This window comes from Cynocephalus volans, chromosome 12 (genome assembly GCF_027409185.1).
Source record: "Cynocephalus volans isolate mCynVol1 chromosome 12, mCynVol1.pri, whole genome shotgun sequence".
NCBI classification, from domain to species: Eukaryota; Metazoa; Chordata; class Mammalia; order Dermoptera; family Cynocephalidae; genus Cynocephalus; species Cynocephalus volans.
In genome coordinates, this window is record NC_084471.1 from 78,528,307 (window position 1) to 78,548,327 (window position 20,021).

Consider the following 20,021-nt stretch of genomic DNA (forward strand, 5'->3'; position numbering starts at 1 on the left):
AGACCATACATCATCAAGAAGGAAACCCTACTGTAAACTCTGGACTGTTGGTGATAATGATGTGCTAATTACTGTAGACTCATTGATTCTAACAAATGTACTGCTTTGGTGGGGAATGTGGCTAATGGGGGAGGCTATGTATGTGTGGGGTCAGGGAATATATGGGAGATCTCTATACCTTCCTCTCAATTTTACGATGGCAATAGCAAAAAAGTTGGGGGCAATAAATGGAGTTATACATTTGTGAAGTGATACTGTAATATCTCTAGGTAGACTGATAAGTGAAAAATGCATGTGTCTTATTCCTAGAACAACCACTAGAATATATCAGAAAAAGAAACAGCTAAGAAGCCATTATGAGAATTAAAACAGAACACTTAAAATATTTTGATAACCTGAATAAAGGCAAAAAAGTAAGAGCACAGAGATAAATAATAGATGGGACATATAAAAAGCAAATAGCAAAACAGTACACTCAAAACCCATTTATACAAACAATTACATTAAAAGTAAAAAATTACCTATGTGTACCAAAAATATGACACAAACACTCATTGTCTAAAGGAGAGATATACTTTAATGCTATAGATAGGTTGAAAGTTAATATTAAGGATGGGAAAAGATATACTATGCAAAAGTAAGGATAAAAGAAAGCTAATGTAGCTATCTATATTAATAATCACACAAAGTAGACTTCAAGACAAGCGGTATGATCAGAGACAAAGAGGGACATTTCATAATGATAAAAGAAATTCATCAGAAATAATAGTGTTATATGTGTATCTTACCTAATAAGAGAACTTCAAAATATGTAAAGCAAAAAATAGCAGATGGTGGTTACCCAACAATGTGGAATATACTTAATGATGGTTAATAAACTTAAAATGATTAAAATGGTAAAATAATTTATATTTCATCACAATAAAAAAATGCACAGAACTAAGGAAAAAACAGACAAATCCAGGCTTATATTTGGAGAATTTTTAACTCTCCTTTCTTAGCAAATGATAGAACTAGAGAAAAAATAAGATGATAGAAAAACTGGACAACACTAAGAGACTTATCAAAATTGACATTTGTAGACTACTACACCCAAGAACTGCAGTATACATATTTTTTTTTTTAAGTTCCCATCAGATATTTCCCAGAATTGACCATATCCTACACATAAAATAAATGTTAATAAACTTTTAAAAATAAATTTAAAAAATGAAATTTTATACACTATGTCCCCTGAGCACAGCAGAATTAAATTAGAAATTAATAATGATAAGATAGCCAGGAAAACTGCAAATATTTAGAAATTGCAATAGCATCTTCTAAATAACCCATGGGTCTAAGGAGATGTCAGAAGGAAAATTGGAAAATAGTGTTGAACTGAAAGAAAAAAGCAGTATACCAAAATTTGTGAAATAAAGCTACTACAGCAGTGCTTTAGATGAAAATATTTACCTTGAAATTGATTATGTTAGAGAGGAAAGGTTTTAAATCAGTGAACTAAGTTTCATGTTAAGAAGCTAGATAATACGAGCAAATTAAACCCAAAGAAAACAAGGAATGAGATAATAAAGATAAGAGTAGAAGTCACTGTAATAAAAAGACAACAAAGTTGGTTCTTTGAAAAGATTAACAAAATTAATAGACTGATTAAACCGATTAAGAAAAAAAGATAAATGATAACTTATCAATATCAGGAATAACAGGACATATTATTCCCATGGACATTATAAGGATAATGAGGGAATACTGTGAACAACTTTCTTCCAATAAATTCAACACCTTAGATGGAATAGCATATTGCTTGACAATCACAGCTTAACTAAGTACGGGCACAAGAAAGGTTAAATAGGAATCTGAATATCCCTATATTTATTAAATAAACTGAATCATTATTAATAACCCTCCTGCAAAGAAAAATCCAGGCTTAGATAGTTTTACTAGTTACTTCTATAAAACATTTAAGGAAGAAACAGCTCCAACGTTAAGCAAAAGCTTTAAGAAAATAGAGGTGGAAGGAACACTTCCCAACTGGGTTTTTGAAGCCAGCATAACTCAAATATTATGGCCTAAGTTGTTACAAGAAAAGAAAATTCTAGACCAATTTCATGAACACAGACCAAAGTATCCTTAACAAAATACTAGTAAAATAGAACCTAGCAGTATATAAATGGAGAATACATTATGAATACATCATGACAAAGTCAGTTTTGCTAGGAAAGTCAGGTTGCTTTAGCATATGGAAATTAATCCATGCAAATATGAAAATATCTGACAGAATAACATTTGCTTATTTATTTATTTATTTGGCTGCTTCCTGGTTCAGGGATCTGAACCCTTGACCTTGGTGTTACTAACATCGTGTTCTAATCAACTGAGCTAACCGGCCAGCCTTCAGAAAAACATTTTTGAAAAAACCTTTCAGCAAACTGGAATAGAAGAGCATTTCCTCAGCTCAATATAAGGATATCCACATGCACACACACACACACAAAATATCCACAGCCAATTTTATACTCAGTGCTAAAAGTCTATAATCAGTTGCAAGGCAAAGATATCCACTATCAGCACTTACATTCATTCAAATAGGCAGGCAAGTTGATTCTCAAATTTTTATGGAAAAGTGAAGGACCTAGAATTGCCAAACCATCTTGAAGAACAAGGTTAGAGGATTTGCTGTCTGATTTCAAGACTTACTATAGAGCTAGATAAATCTAGATAGTCTGGTAAGGATAGATAGTAAATTAGTGAAATAGAAGGGACAGCAACACGAATGAATTTTAGAAACATTATGCTGATTGAAAGAAGCCAGACATGCAAGAAGAGTACATTCTCCATGATTCCATGTGAAGTTTATCAATGTGCAAAATAAGCTATGGGGACAGAAATTCAAAAAGTGGTTGTCTATGGCAATGGGGATTGACTGGAAAAGGTATAAGGGAACTTTCTGGAATGCTGGAAATATTATCTTTCTTGATTAGGATGATGGTTACAAGGGTATATGTATTTTCTCAAAACTCATAGAATGGGTATATCTTGGATTTCTGCTCTTTGTTGTGTGCAAATTTTGCCTAAAAATTAATTAATTTGAACCTTATGTTGGTTCCCTCCATTATGTTCCTTTTCTTCATTGGCCAATGAATAATTTAAATGTTGTTTCTGCCGTGAAACCTTTTTTAATAGCCTCTGTTGAAATAACTCTTCTTTCCTTACTCCGACACCATGCCTAAACCCCCATCATAGCAATTAAATACTCCTATTTTGTTTGATGATTACCAGAGTATAGGCTCCTTGAAGCAAGGGATGTCTGTTGATCATTACCATATCTCCATAATCCCTAGCCCAGATTATGGAAGATTCTCAGACTTTGGAAAACGAAAAAAAAGGATATGTGTATATGCATTATTTTTAGCAACAGTACTGTGAATTTTGTGCAGTTCTTAATGTATTTTGCCATATAGTTTAAAACTACCTAATACCTGTGCAAAATGCCACGTTCATTGATTTAAACAATATCACATTTTACTCTGTAAGAGCATATCTTGCTGCTTCTACTATACTCACAACATTCTAAACCACTTACCTTGTAGACTGATATCAAATTACTTTGAGGGGTTTTCCCCTAAGCTATGTAGATAGAGTTGATACTTTGTTCTGTTTACTCATTTGACAATGAATTTTTTTTTTTTTTTTTAATACAGTGTACAGAGAACCTTTCTCTAGGTAACAGAAGTTGCTCATTTGCTGGTCATGTGTCACCTGCTTTTGCTTGAAAGATTCCAACCATGACACATTGATTTTTTTTCTTATGGAACTCCCGCTGTGGTCTTTACTTTCTAGCTGCCATCAGATTATCAGGTGTATCAGTCATCAGTGTTGATATTCTACATGGTCATTGGTGGCAGAGGAAAATTAGCTTAGCCTGGGATCTCAACTTGGCAGTGCTTTCTTATTTTAATTTCATATCTGTTAAAATGGATTTGTGAGGCATGAACTAAAATTCAAAAATATATTACCAAGTAAGTTGCTATAATGTAACTATAGCAGGTCGCTAATTTCAGTGTTATCTTTTTGCATCTAAAACTTTTGCATTAAGTAGAAATATTACATAAAGCATAATTTATGTTTGCTGACTATGTTATCATTAAATATCTTGTTATTGATATATACTGATGACCATTTCTTTTGTAAATTCAGGGATAGAGATCTTTAATAAATGTATCACTTGTGATTGTTACTTAAATATATGAGAAGTGTGACCAAAAACTCAAAATCTGTAGGAACATTGCACAACGTAGTTTGTTATCTCTAGATGCAGGGTTAAGAGAACAGCGTTTTTAGATGTGGTTTGAAGGGATTTAGGTAATACCTATTTAAGGGAAAATGTTTCACTATCCTGTTTATCATTGGAAAGTTCCAGCTTAGGGGGATATTTTCAGATTTACACAGTATTATGCCATGCCTGGTCAAGTTTATTCATGATGCTCAGTGATTAGTTTAGTGTTTGGCATTTAACATACATTCATGAGATGTTTGCTGGGTAAACAGGTGAATAACACAAGGAATTCAGCCTTAGCCTTCCAAGCAAACACAATAAATCTTCATTAGGTACCATTTTCAAAAATTCTACTTATTCTAATTGCTAATCCATTTTATTTTCAGTGAACTGTTTCAGGAAAAAAAAGATTTAGAGTTTGTTTATAGTTATAAGTGAGAGGATGCCAATTTAAACAGTTTTAAAGAATAAACCATACTATCTTAATATTTATGATATTCTAATTTATTTGAGATATTCAGAATGGATTAACATGGACATGATTTGTTAATCAGTAGCAAATGGATATAAACAGAATGCAAGCTAAAAGAGGATGGAAATAAAGCAATTGGAATTACAAATACAGTTTTGTCACTTGATTTTTTTTTTTCATTTTATTGTAAGATAATACTGGATATTAAAGAACATTTCTGAAAAGCCTCACTGTTCTCAGGACAAAGTTTCAGAGATTGTCACTGAGCCAACTTAGTATTTCAAAAAATATTAAGATATTCTGTGATTAGAAAAATATAAGGTGGAGAGTTTGTTTGGAAATGTCTAATTTTGACAACATGAGATTGGGAAACCAGTGAGGAATTGATTATTCAACTGTGTTTTAATGCTGTCATGCCTATTAGGAGGATAATTGGCCAAATGACTATGGTGTCTGAAATCCTTTACGATGCCTCTCAAACTGGAAAGTGTCTTCCCTTGGTAGAATTCAGCTCCTGAGATCTACAAAAACAATTGCATACAATTTTTTAAAAAATATAACATTGTAATAAAATTCCCATAGTTATAATAGTTTATCTGTTATAGCTTGAGTTACAGTTAAATCCATAGATCATATAGACCTTCCAGTGTAAAACATTGTCAACCTTTTCATATCATTAGGGAATTTAAGGAGGAAAAAGAGCAGAGGGAAGAAGAGAAATGAACCAAATGTGGATGCAGGGTATAATTCATCACTCCCGCATAATTCCCTTTGGAAGGGGTGAGGCTTGGTTTGGGGAGGCCTTTGGGAAGCACAGATTGAAAAATAAAGTGGAGAGAAAAGCACCTTTATAGATCTATCATGTTTGTCATATGAAATATTTTATAAGGATCAAATCTCACAAGTCAAATTACTTTACTCTCAATGATTTTTAAAAACACCTATGTTCTTGTTGCCTATATTTTTTCCAGTGTGAAGACTTTACTTGTATATGTGAAAGAACTATGAAATAAAACTTCAGTTTGGCATAGTGTTCAAAATAAGCAGTACAAGTTTACCCTAAAAACTGAGATATTTTTAACTTGTATGATTTTCATAGTAATGCTCTTACGGAGTTCTGATTTAATAAGGATTGGTGTTGAGGTAATAATGGGATATTCCACTTGCTACTAGCAAGTCTGTATTGGTTAAATCCAATATGTAGTGACCCAGCCCAATGGATGGTACTGTCTCAGGTGCTGTGCTGGGCACAGCAGGGCGTGATGGCTCCCACTAGGTCCTTTGCTTTGTTATGGTTGCAGTGGTTTACTGCATTTAACAGAGGTGTGTGACTAGTACTTCCAAGGAAAACCTCAGGATTCTTTAAACATGCAGCTAAGGTAAATTAATGCCCCTTTTAATGAGTTCTGCAGAATTAATTATCAAGTAAGTTTTGAACATTTACTATAGCTTGACTTAAAATAAACATCTATTATATGAGCCAGACAGCCTGGATTTTTTTTTTTTTTTTTTTGTCTTTTTCATGACTGGCACTCAGCCAGTGAGTGCACCGGCCAGTCCTATATAGGATCCGAACCCGCGGCGGAAACCCGCGGCGGGAGCGTCGCCGCGCTCCCAGCGCCACACTCTCCCGAGTGCGCCATGGGCTCGGCCCAGCCTGGATTTTAATTGTAGTTCTACCGCATACTAGTCTTTGTGCCTCATTTTTTGGTCCATAAAATCAGGATAAGTAACAGTATGCACTTCGTGGGGTTGTTGTGAAGATGTATGAGTTAATGTATCTTAAGTCTTTTGAACAGCACTTGGCACATAGTAAGTGCTGCTCCATACTAGCTATTACTATTGTTGATATTGTTGTTAAATGAGTACATGTCCAAGCTGAGCCTGAATATTTTCGAGTAAATTTTCATGTATTTGAAACATCATCATCACCCCTCTGAACCTACTAAAGAATAAGTAACAGGCTAATCCATGCTATCAGTTCAGAGAAGGGGACGATTACCATGAACTGCAGAATTCTGTGTTTTAAATGGCTGATGTTAGAGGGATACGTATCTTTAGTTACATAGGTGAGAGCATATGATTCCTTTAAGACAAGAATGACAGCGAATGCTCAGCTCCATGAAGAACCTGTTTGGTTCTGTGTGGGGCCCCTGGCCATCTGACGGCAGCTGCAGCAGGTCTGGTCTTCTGAGCCATGGGGAGGTCTGGTACCCAGGAATGCAGGATCTTTGATTCACAGAGCTTTGGTTTTTGGAACTGGAAAGAAGGCTTGAATTGAGGTGCCATAGGTGACATCATTCTGCTTTGTTGATAGCTGGCCTAACCATATCATCTGAAAGCATTGCTCCCCGTTATAGGTCCATTCCTTAGTTTTCTGGTCAGTTCTGGTACTGCTAGTTGTGCCAGAGAATAGCTCATTTGTTAACTTCAAATTTAGAAAAATTAAAAAGGTATCTTTCAGTGAGTGATTGTTACGCTAAAGAGTATAGTAAAGATTTTTAAGATTCATGAGAGCTTGGCAATTTTGCTTGTGTCGACCTCCTTTCCCTTTATGTCAGTTTGGTGTGCGGTCCTGCCTCCAGGAGGTAAATGGCTTTTGCCTCAAGGTGTGGACCATGGGTGCTTGTTGTTTATTTTCACCCCCTGGGTTTTAAAATAACCCAGGCACAGAAAGAGAAGTACTGCTTGTTCTCACTCACATATGGGCACTAGGTTAAAAAATAATAGTAAGCAAAATAATTATAATAATTTGAACTTTTAGAAAGAGAGTGGAGCTGTGGTTACTAGAGACGGGAAAGGGAAGGGAAGAGAGGCGAGAGTGAGAGGTTGGTTAATGGACACAAAATTACATCTAAATAGGAAAAATAAGTTCTATTGGTATACAGTCGAGCTAGGCATCTATAATTAACCATAATTTACTGCATGTTATCAAGTGGCTAGAAGAGAGGAGATCAAATGTTCATGTCACAAAGAAATTACTAAATTTTGCAATGATGAATGTGCTAATTACCCTAATTTGATCATCACAGATTGTATACACGTACTGAAATATAACTGTACCCCATAAATAAGTATAATCAATATATTTAAATAAAAAATTAAAATCTTCTAAAAGGAAAAAAAAATGTGTTTTAAAAAGAAAAAAACATTTAGATCCATGGTTCTCAGCTCCAATCACCCATTAGCACCACCTGGAGAGTTTTTAAGAAAATAGAATTCACTGGGCCCAGACCAATTAATCACAATCCTGGGCCGGGGGTGGGGGGAGGACTGGACACTGGTGTGTTTTAAAATACCCCTGAATGATTCTAACGTGAAGCCAGGGTTTAGAACACTTTATTTAATGTATAATAAGGAGATCTCTTGTATTTGGGGCTTGTTTGGGGTTTGCCAAAATATGTGACAATATTCTTTGTCATTCATCTGATTCTTGATTTCCTTGGATGGTTGGTCCCGGATAGTGCCTTAGCTAAGTTTATAGAGATCCTGCTCTTTTAGTCTCATGCTGAATTTTTCATCAGTACCACAGCAAAGCAACCTCTTATTTATCCTTCCTGTTCTCCAGCCTGCACATCATCAGAGGAATGATTTTCCCTCAAGAACAAAATTGGTTAGTTCTACCTGCTGAAAATTTGGGTGGGTGATACAGCCGGAATAAAGTTACATTGAATTGATTGCATGGTTAAGAGTTCAGGGAGGTGAAACATTGTTTGCTGAGCATCTTCTCTGCTAGGTACTGACTAAATGATTTCACTTAATTCTCCCAGCAGTCTTATGAAAAACACTCACTTGTGCATTAAAATGTTAAGTAACCATTGTGGTTAATATGGTCAGAGCCGAAGTGAGATCAGATCTGTTCCTATGTTCTCTCCATCATATACCACAGTTACCCTGGATCTTGTGTACTGGATTTCTACAAAGCCATGAAAATTATTCCTGTCAAAATATTTTTATCATGAAAGGTAATTAAAATGTAATAAAATAAGTTCCCATGTTTTAGAAGAGAAGTGTTAGAATATAAATGTACAAAAATATTTTTTTTCTTGATTAGTCTCTGGAAAGATGCTTTAATATTCTTAAATGCTGGCAGCAGAGTGTGAATGCCATTTCCCCACTGGTATAGGGCACTGAATTGTAAATTTCAGACATAGACTCTTGGGACTTACAGGTTTCAAAGGCTGAAGGGCTGAAGTATTCTGTCTTCTACAGTTCACCTAAGAAATAAGCTGATATATATTTGTGCTTTTCTTTCTCTCTCTTTTTTGTTTTTTGTTTTTTTTTTTTGGCAACTGGCCAGCACAGGGAACTGAACCCTTGACCTTGGTGTTACAAGGCGTCACTCTATTCAACTGAGCTAACTGGCTAGCCCCTTATTATCTTTCTGTATTCTCTTTTCTTTGGGTATCTTTGGGCCTGAAAATGACTCAGTTTCTATATTCTTTTCAAGTGCTTTTTAAAGAAATTTTCTTTGCAGCTAAGTCAGTTGATAAGGAACAAATTTAATGCTCAGAGATTTCCATCCTTAATGCAAAAAGAACTCTTAAAAATGAATTAGAAAAATCTAAGCAGAAATTTGGTGAAGGACATGAGCAGATAAGTCACATACCCCAGAGAAACACACATGCCTAATAAGTACATTCTAAGATGTTGGGGGTGGGGGTGTGTGGCTGGTGGCTGGCTGTCGGCTCCTATCTCAGGACCCCAGGCAGCTGGCTCTGTTTCTGCAGCCCTTAAATCTTAATTCATAATCTTGCTTTGGTTAAAGAAAGATCGTGAAAGGTGTAGAGAAATGAAACAGAAACACTTTCATCTTATTAATCCAGTATATTTAGTGTCCACCTTTATTGCTTTTCTTTTAAATAATTGGCAATATAAGATAACCATTTCTTTTAAATTCTTTGAGAGAACATAACTTGAATGGAAATTTCATTCTCTTACAGCAATAAAACATACATTTAAATAACAGATTTGTTGTACAAGTTAAAATCGTAAGAAGAGGCCAGAAATACTCATTTGTATGAGCTGGTCTCTCAAGCTTTCATCTGAAGACTCTTCTAGAAGAGAAGGTCTTGTTATATCTAGAATAACGAATGGTTTGGTTAGAAGGAATTATTACTGTGCAAGTAAGTTTGCCGAGCTAAAAGATCCAGAAGAGTTGCCACATAAAATATTGCTATGAGACTGAAGAACAGTTATTTTCTGTTTAGTTAATACAGAAAGTGTAGCTATATCAACTTTCATATAATTTTATAAATATCTACTGTGTGCAAGATACTTTACTAGGTGCTATGCTAAACACAAAGTTAAATAAATATATGCAATTGAGTGGGACAGGTAAATAATTTATTATGTTATAAAATACAGTGACATAAATTGATGTTAAAAAAAGGTATAGTTAATTTGAGGTTTAAAAGCTGTGTTCTGTGGGTGATCAGAGGAAGGAGTGATTAAGCATTGGTGTAATTATCACAACCCATGGATTAAAGTATAAAACACTTCTAATAAGATTTCTTTTAATACTGTAGGCTTAAGTGATTCATTTAGTCAGTCATTCATAAACTCTTTGATTACTTTCTAAATCTTAGTTAATTTTTCTGTTTCCATGTGTAGTTTTGGTATGTAGTTGTAGGAGGAGAGCTTCTGAACACCCATATGACAATTATATTTTTTCTTGTACCGTTTTTGGAATTAAAATGAAACTGCCTGGAAAATTTTAGATATTTTGTGAGATATATCTCTGGAGTCTATAAAGCTACTATAATTTGGGTTTAGCATAGCTTAAAGGTAGAATAGCCTTGAAGAATACAGAGTCGGGTGACTTTTCATTGGCATAGATATCAGTGAGGATGGCCTGTTTTGTAAATGGAGTTGGTCTTCTGAGCACTGTCATCATGGATCTACCTGGAACATACCCAGGGAACTTGGATCAACAGAATACACACAGGTATCCTAGATTCTTTGAAGTTTCCATTTGAAAGAGAGCTTGAAGTTTGTCTGATTTAACCCCTTCATTTAAAAAATATTGAGACCTAGAGATGTTAAGAGATTAGCCCAGTGATCACAATGATTTGGAGAGATTTTTGATATTGATATTCTCATATTACTATTTTTATTTCTCTGATGGATTTAAAATGTTATGCTTTTTTGCTGTTTAGAGTTTTGACAGCCATTATGAATAGACATTTAAAGAAGATGACAGATAACATGAGCAGCATTTTAAATTTCTAGTCATTTAAATTAGGGTTACTTGCTTCTGATTCCATCTTATTTTGCTTTGGGCCTCTACTGCTCTGTTAATTATGGTGATCTTGATGCTTGATGGCAAAATGAAATCAGAAAATTATAAAAAATCATAACTAATCATTCCCAGAGCAGAAATAACTATAAGGAAACAAATTTGGGCACTTATATTAATGAAAAGTATGTCTTTTAAGCAGATGCCAGAGAGTTTGATCTTAGTCCCATTTTATATTGTAAAGTACAGAATTATATTATGTATATGAATATTAGATAGGGATGGTGATTATGATGTTTTGCATGATGTGTTTGGTTCAGAATGTATATACATAATTATTGTGACTTTCAGAATGTATATACATAATTATCAATCTTTTTCATTATAATTTGTGTGAGAGATAAAGGAGTATTAGATTTTTCTCATTTTTCAGTTTTCAGTATAGCATAAAAATATACTTTTTTCTGGTGGCAAACACACACACACATAATAAATAATTCTGACAAGTTTAGCAATAGGTATTGTGATCAGCACAGACACAAAAATATGTGGTGAGCATATACTCAGTTCTAGTCAGACCAGATTTTACAAAAAATGTGGATTCTTATTGCAGGTACATGTTGGGACTCGCAGCAATTCCAGCAGTTATACAGTTTTTTGGCTTTCTCTTTTTGCCTGAAAGTCCAAGATGGCTTATTCAGAAAGGACAGACTCAGAAGGCCCGTAGAATTTTATCTCAGATGCGTGGTAACCAGACCATTGATGAGGAATATGATAGCATCAAAAACAACATTGAAGAAGAAGAAAAAGAAGTTGGCTCAGGTATGTGGATTTTATACTTCTCTGAATTTTATAAAACATTTAAAAAAAATTATATTGTTTTATTTAGAAATTATATTTTAGTATTATTTAATATCTCTAAGTAATGTAATGATTTTATGCATATAAGCAAACTAAAATAAATATATTCTAATTTCATAAATAATATAATAAGGCTATAAAAAATGAAAAACACCCCCATAATTCTAATATCCTCACATAATTACTATTCTTATATTTGTCAAAATTTCTTTTATTCTTTCTAAATTAGATATACTTGACTTAGTTGTCATCATTTTGTATGTGTGTTTATTTTTTAAGTGTGTATTTGTGTATAAATATCTCAGGCATAAAATCTGTATATGCATTATTGACCTTCCATATTAAATTAAAAAGTCATAGTGTGAACTGTTGTCCAAAAAAATAACCTTAGTAAAAAAAATAAAATCCTTATTTACATGTGTTACATTAATTTCTATGCTAATTTTTATAAAGAATATCAACACCTTCGTATACTAGTTTGGGAATAATTTTGTTTCCCTGTTTTCATTAAAATGTTTAATTAGATGTCTAATCCCAAGTTTCACCATGTCAGAAAACCAAGGAAGAAAATTTGTAGTTAAATTTTGTTGATGAATTTATTTTTGGAGAAGAAATCATGTAGAGATTTGCAAATAATTCCCAGGCAGGATATATAATCTTCACAGTCTGACTTGGGTAAGCAATTTGCAGGATGTAAATGATGAGAAAAAAGCAGACATTTCAAAATACTTTGTCTCAACAACAACAGCCAGGTCAGTTCACATTTCCCAAATTGGTCTTGTTTCCTCATGACCTTCTTTTGTCCTCTGTATTAATTGGTAGCTTAAATGGAGACACTAATTTATATTAGTCAAGTTATTTTTCATATTTGAAAAAATGCTAAACACATACAACCCTTTATTGATGTATGTCATACTCAAGTGTTTGAGAGTCTGTCCACACACCTCCTACCATTTCTGTGGAACATTGTTGCCTTCCTGAAATAATAGAATGAACACTCTGCAGAAGCTGGTCACTGTTTTAACCACATGTGGCTGGACTTGACTTTATATGTATGCAGCACAATAGTATGATGCCATTACTTCTTGCTGAGACCAAAGCCCCAACTAATTGTGAGCCTGTTCTACGTGAAAGTCATTTTTAAACACTTCGAGCATCTGCCGTATGTCTGGCAATGTTAGCATTTCCAGAGTAACACATCAGTGCAAAGATTAAAGAGAATTTTGCTTTAGCAAAATAATTTACTTTTAGTGAGTTAATATTGTGTTATTTTAAAAAATACTATTTTAAAATGTCCATTTAAATCACAAATAACTTTTTACGCTGCGACCTTTTAGAAATTTGAGGCACATAGGACTGCAGTCATCTACATCTCCTTTAGTTTGTATTAGAAATCTTTGGGAGCTAAATAATGCACCATTTCTTGGGTATAAATACAATATTTCCCTATTTCTCAGTATTGCTTTATATATACATTTGGCACAGCTTTTAAAAAATATTATAATGTTATCCACTAAATCCTAATAACATTTTTCTCATGATTGGGTAAATATTCTAAATTGCGGAGCTAATGGCATAAATAATTTATTTCTCTTGGGGTTTGTATTATTTGAAACACTATCATCTTGCTTAAAAATTAATCTCTTGTTCTTTTTTAAAAGTACAGAGTTAAGAGCTTCATGGCATGAATGCATGCAGACAGATTTGCCAGTGTTACATGGCATCAGTGACTTTGGGCTTCATTTTTATGATTAAGAAACTTGGCCACAGTGAAAACATAATCTGCAGAAATATGAATTTTATATCAGCATTGAATGTCCAGGAACATGACTCTGTTAGTTTAGTTGTAAAACAGAGACCAGTGGAGGGACTTTTATTACCAAACTGACATGGTCTTGGCCCTCTGTCTCTGCCTTCAAGAATGATAGGCTAGATGGACAAATACACAAAAGAAACAGTTAACTTTAAAGTAATAAAAATGTCTTGGCTCAGGAAAGATGAGGCCATTGTGTTGGAGGGTAAGAGAATGGCATGTTTTTCTGTCCGTGGATGCTGAGGAGGTGAATTTTGAGCCATGGCCTCAGGCCTAGGAACTGTGGGCAGTAGAGTGCAGCTGCGTGGAGGGGAGAACCTAGCCACCGCAAAGTATTCAGATTATCCAGAAGGTTAGAAAGAAATTTGAATAGTTGTTCAAGATACCTTATTTCTTGTAAGGAAGAATGTTTTTTCAGACATGGCGGCTTAGTTACCTCTTGACTGTGAGCAAGCTATGACAGTCAACAGGAAACTAAGCCACCATGTACTTGCTTATGCAATCCTTCTCTTTTCATAGAATGTTTTTCTCTTGGTCACTTGAATTTAAACTTGACCTCCTTGAGGAAAAAATGCATAGCTGCTGAAGTGTGTGCAAGTATTAGCTACATTAGCTTATGGATTTGTGAGACTTCAGTGCATATAGCGTTTACTTCTCCTGGTTTAAAACCACACTTTGTGTTATGAATATGGCAGTTGCTCTGGCCTTGTCAACAGCAGAGGTGAGGCCACACCGTGGAGCAGGATTGGTTTGTAATGGAATTCCATCTCTTTAGTACATGGCGTACAGTGTCTTGTGCGGTTTCTGTACTGTAACTGGCAAAGCAACAACTGTAAGGCCGTTTATGGAAAAAGAAGCAAACATTTGGCTTTCACACATGTTTAGCACTGTTTATGCATCCTGTAGGAATAATAAAGTGAGACTAGAAGAAACAACAGCTTGGTTTGGAAAGCTCCCTGGAGTGGGAGACGAGGCGATGGAAAACTATTCCTGGCTCCACCTCAAATTTATAATCCTGAAAGGATCTTGGGAGAATCTCTGAGCCTCAGTTTCTCTTCAGGTTTGTAAGAAAAGAAAGCCAGGTTTTAATAGTCCAAAGGTCTAAATTGTTTTAGAGGTTTTTTTAGAGTTTTAAAAGTCTGTGAGAAATGCCTGCTCCGTACTTTTAAGTGCAGTGCAACAGACTTTCATTCAAATGAATTTATTGAGTGACGTTCACTAGAGGTGGGGATATGGCAATAAATAAGACAAACAAGATTCTCGTCCATTTTGTTGGGAGGAGGTACACAAGTGATAAATAAAAGAGTAAATAAGTACCAGATAACTAAAAATTATGGTCATTGCTTTGAAAGAAATAAACAGGATAATAAAATACTTATAGAGGTACTGAATAGGGACTACTTTGGATGGCATGGTTAGTTAATCACTTCTCAGCCTTTTGGCTAAGATCAAGTATAGATGGGATGGTTAGGAAAAGCCTGTCTGAAGAGGTGAATGTGAAGGGTGAGAAGGAATCAGCGATAGGAAGAACTGGAGAGAAGTGTTCCAGGCAGAGGAAACAGCAAGTGCAAAATTATATGTATCATTAAGCGGACCAGATTAGTTTTCTTTGTTAGTTTTGATAATAGCTGTAAAGTGTACATGTACCAGATTTTAAGGAATTGCTGTAAGAACTTATATATCTTTATTCATCCCGGGCTGCTAGGCCTAAGCTTTAAATTACTAAGGACACAATTACTACTTCCAGGATTGAAAGCAAATTTGAATACAAAGTAATATCAATATTCCTATCATTTTGTCATATATCTCTTATGTTTTGTTTTTCTAGTTTATTTCATGTTGCATAGATGTGTAATAGAGTCATGACTCGTGCAATAGAGATAGAAACCTGAGAGAGACCCAGGTAATTTCTTAAGGCAATGACTGGCAAACTCTAATGCTTAGCTTCAAAAGTGAGTGGACAGGCAGGCCCTTTGGGGCCTGGGTATCATAGCAGGAGGCAGCTAAAGAAAGCTCAATATTTATTTGAATTTTTCTGCATTATCGTAGACATTAACTGAAATTGCATTGTTTCATAATATAACTGTTTTACTTGACTCTAAAGTTGCCTTTTCCTAAGTATCTACAGTGTTTATTTGCTGGCTGTATGTACCCCATCACTCTTTTGTGTACCTCCCATGGAATATACGTCCTTCAGTTTGACAAACATAAAAAGTTTGGAATTTTCTCTAGGCAAATCCATTAGCAAGGTACTGGAAGTGGGGTCTGCCCATAGCACTAGAGATGCATGGTCGTCATAATTTATTGGGCATATAGAAGCTAAGGAGTCTTTGTCAGGAGCTTTAGTTCAAAACAGTTAATTGTCCCCCACAACAAGGAAAGTAAAATGAACCAACAAAGAGACAGGATTCTTCCAAATGTAATCTTAGAGAAGGATCTAGAAATGAGAGTTGCATATTCACATGCTTTATACCACCTTGTTTGATAGCACTTAGTTAACTTCATTTTTTAATCCTGCACCAGATAACAACAGCGAATCCTGGGATGAGGTGAGAGGAAAGGAAAGGTTGCTGTGGCCATATGTTAGCAGAGGAGACCCCTCAGCCCCGCCCGACAGGCAGGGCTTAGGTAAGGCCTCAAAGAAGGCCCCATCTCTGCCTTACTCTTCTCTACTCTGGACTGTGGAATTATGACAGGATCGTTGGAGGGAAAATATGAACAAAGAAAGCTTTCTCTCTCTAGAGAACCGTATAAATGGTGATGTTAGAACCACCGTACAAAGCCAGAGAAAGCAGCAGCTGTGGGGTTAGGGAGGATGAGGTTGTCAGGACAGCTTCAGTGCAACAGACTGAGTGAAGGGAGGAAGGCCGGGGAGACGGTGACTGCAGACCTGGGGCAGCGAGGCAAGCCTTTACAGATCTGCTTACTTATAGGACACGTTCAACCCAGGGAACCTAAAAATGTATATGGGCTTTTTTCCCCTTAAAGGAAAATAGCTTTTTTGTGTATCCCATGTTTAAAAAAATTATATATTAAAAAATTTTTTTACAGCTATTATTACCTAGATCACCTAGATCATAGATACTTCCAAAATAGATTTATTGAGTAGAAGAATACCAGCTAGAAAGCTGGCCCTGCCCTTTGGTCACTAAAATCTTAATATTTGGGCAGATATAGGAAGTAGCAACCCAGAGGCTCTATATGATGTTTCAGATTGAAATTAGGTCCAGGCCCATTGGGTGCTAGACACTGTCATAGGGCATTCAGGTTACCTATGTGGTGTATAATCTATGCAAAAACACGCAAGCCAGCAAGATTTGCATTAGTTAATTTTATCATCTGACGAACTCAGTAATATGGGAGATTGTTGGCTCTGTGCCTTGCTGCCTTTGATGGGAGTTTTAATCTCTAGCCTGAAAAGGAAGAGTGTTGTAGGGAGGAGAATTTATTCAGGATCCTCCTGTGAGTTCATTTTAGAACATGATTTGATTTACCTCCTGCTCTGTGGGGGTCATATCTGTCGTTTACAGGAAGGGATAACTGCATCTCTCTTTTTTTTTCCCCCTCCGGTAATTTTGCAATTAGGTGATCAAGTCTTATCTCCTCATAAGTCATTTTCTTTTTCTGTGAATTAATATTGCCTGTAGATATTTCAGCAAATCATGTTCTGTAGAGAGGTCAGAGAAGGTAAATATTTATCATATTTTGATAGAAATTCTTCAGCATGTGTCTTTAGAAATCCAGTTCCAGCATAATGACATTGCAGGTGCAGGCTCATTGCAATTGACATCTGCTGCACTGTGATATTTTCAAAATATTTCCCCCAATATTTTTGGTAGTTTGCTTGTATTTTTTTCATATAGTGGTATACTGTTGTCTGACCTAAAGCAAACAGATGTCGTTTACTGGATGAACTTGAAGTAGATATTGATAAATTGTTTCTTGGTGAGATGACCCACAATTTTCTGAATGTTGGCAAAGAAAACATCTATATCTAATGTTATAGAAGTTGTTGCAAGAAAAATTGGCAAAGTGTTAGGCTATTGTACATATCTAACATGGTAGACAGTAGATTAAAGCAGAAGTTCAAGTAAAAAACTGTTTTAATTCTCTATCCTTGTGTTAAGCAGTAAGCCGAAGGACTATTAAAACAATATACAAATCTATTCAGTTTTTAGTAAAACTTATTTTCTTAGGCATGCTGAGGTTTTTAAAAGAAACTCTATTTCATTCAATACGGTTTTTAATAAAGGTTGCCATTGATTTTTCTAACCCCAGAGGACTTGTACAATCTTAAACAGAATTGGAATAGTCCTTGAATTTTACGTTAAAATGTCACTGACTCTCTTTTTACATGAGGATAAAGAACAGCACAGAGATTTTCCACTCAGCATACTCACGAGAGAAGGAAACATTTTTCAGATTACTTGTAGGCTTTCGAGCCATTTTCCTTGATTTATATTGAAAATCCAGGTTGTCTTAGTAAGTCGATAGGTAATACTTCAAGGTTCTATATTTCTGGTTTTTTGTTAATATGTACTTAAATCTGTGTCTCATAAAAAAAAAAAAATCCATGCTGAAAGAATTTTGACTGTGTCAAAGATTTCTTTTTCCCCAACTCATTCTGTTTTATAATGCTCTGTAATACTATTAAATGAGGGAAAAATCCCACAAGGCATTTTAAAAGAATATATAATATATTTTAAAAGAATATATTATTTCTGAGTTGCTGCTTCAGGGTAGTTCATTTGCAACTTAACATTAAATCCATCATTCAGTACAGGTGATAGTCTGCTTTGTTAATAAAACCATGTTCTGGAGATTTTTCTTATTCCCCTCAAGACAAGACAAATTGCTGTGCCCTTTAAAGGTTACCTAGTCTTTGGAGAAGGTTAGAGGAAGATCCTGAAGAAAACCCAATTTTTTCCACCTCAAAGAGGAAGAAAGCACATGGACCACTCTTTAGTGTTGGGACATTTTAGTGGTAGCAGGACAGTTTCATTGATGAGCTCTGCAATCAGAATATTAACGGCCGTGTCATGTACTAGCTGAAGAAACTTAGCTATTCACAAATGTCAGAAGAAATCTTCACGAATGTTGCTCAGAAATCAAAGAAATCACTCTCAGTTTTTTCCCTCATATTTTAAATTGGGTTTGTAGTTGGGAGATAGAGTGGTCAAATGTTATTAATTTTTCTCCTTCTATTAACCACTCTGCCCGAGACCCTGTAAACCCTCAGTCTACCAATTGAGCAATATTTTGAATCAAAAACTTAACTGAATACCTTAGCATAGATGCATATTTCACTTAACTTACTTATTAGCACCTGCGTTCCTGAAATGTTGTAGTCTTCGATAAGGAGGTGTATACTTGGCAGGATAGAGTGAGAAGAAAATTACTAGGTTTATAGAAGCTAGAACTATAATCAGTTGCTTTAAAGATGTCTCACATCTTCAGTATAATTTTTTCCTCCCTGAATTTTTCAAGGTACTTCCTTGAAAATGACTCCCACTGCACATCTCTTAGAATAAAATAAACCTTCAAAATAATTTTGTTAGAGAACCTAACTCAATAACTGTTCTTACCTAAAGAGAGGGTGGACCAAATTTGTATGAAAGCAAAGACTTTTTGTAGTACTGTCTGAACATTCATGATTCGTATATGAATAATACTAGCGTGAAAATACTAGTAACAATTAATATTTACTGAATGCTTATTTCTGTAAATGTTACACACACACAAACGCACATTCTCTATCTTGCTCGCTTGTTCTCTCATTGTGATCCATCTTGTATGCAGAAAATGGAGGGCTGTTAGGGCAGACATCTAGGAGGTGGAAGAGGCAGGATCTGACCCCACCGGCCAACTCCCAAGTCCCTTCCCCTTCCACGCAGCCAGCCCTGCATCCCACGCCACATCTGTGCTATGCGGTTTGGAAAAAAGATAGAAGGTGTGGTCCTTGCTCTTAAGGAGCTTAGAACCCATCAACTTTCCTTAAGAATGTACTCCTTTTCTAAAAGGAAAGAATACAAACAACTGTAAAAAATAGAAACAAGACAATCACTGATCTTCAAAATCAGTGGACAAATAATTTAGTTCAGTTGTTTCCACCTTGAGAGGGTATTTCCTATGTGTTTTCTGTTCATTCTTGCTGTCATCGGCTTGGGTTACATTTCTGGGCTTCCTCCTGTCTGCCTGGGTAACAGGGTCTTCAGCTCTTCTTGCTTTTTGTATCTCCCCTGTCCACCCAATTTTTCCATGGCCTCCAAAGTTATTGTCACAACACACAGGCAGGATCATGGCCCTCTCCTCTTCAGAAACACATTCCTTGAGTTGTTATTAAACTTGCTTTACAATCTGGTTT

General features: G+C 35.2%; 1 protein-coding gene across 1 annotated transcript in view; it reads left to right on the top strand.

The window, feature by feature from the left end:
* The window catches only part of SLC2A13 (solute carrier family 2 member 13), a 317,237-nt gene that overhangs the window by 58,014 nt on the left and 239,202 nt on the right, over positions 1–20,021 (top strand). The window contains exon 3 of the mRNA XM_063076095.1: positions 11,597–11,805. Within this exon, the coding sequence (XP_062932165.1) occupies positions 11,597–11,805 (209 nt within the window). The remainder of the gene's footprint in view (positions 1–11,596; positions 11,806–20,021) is intronic.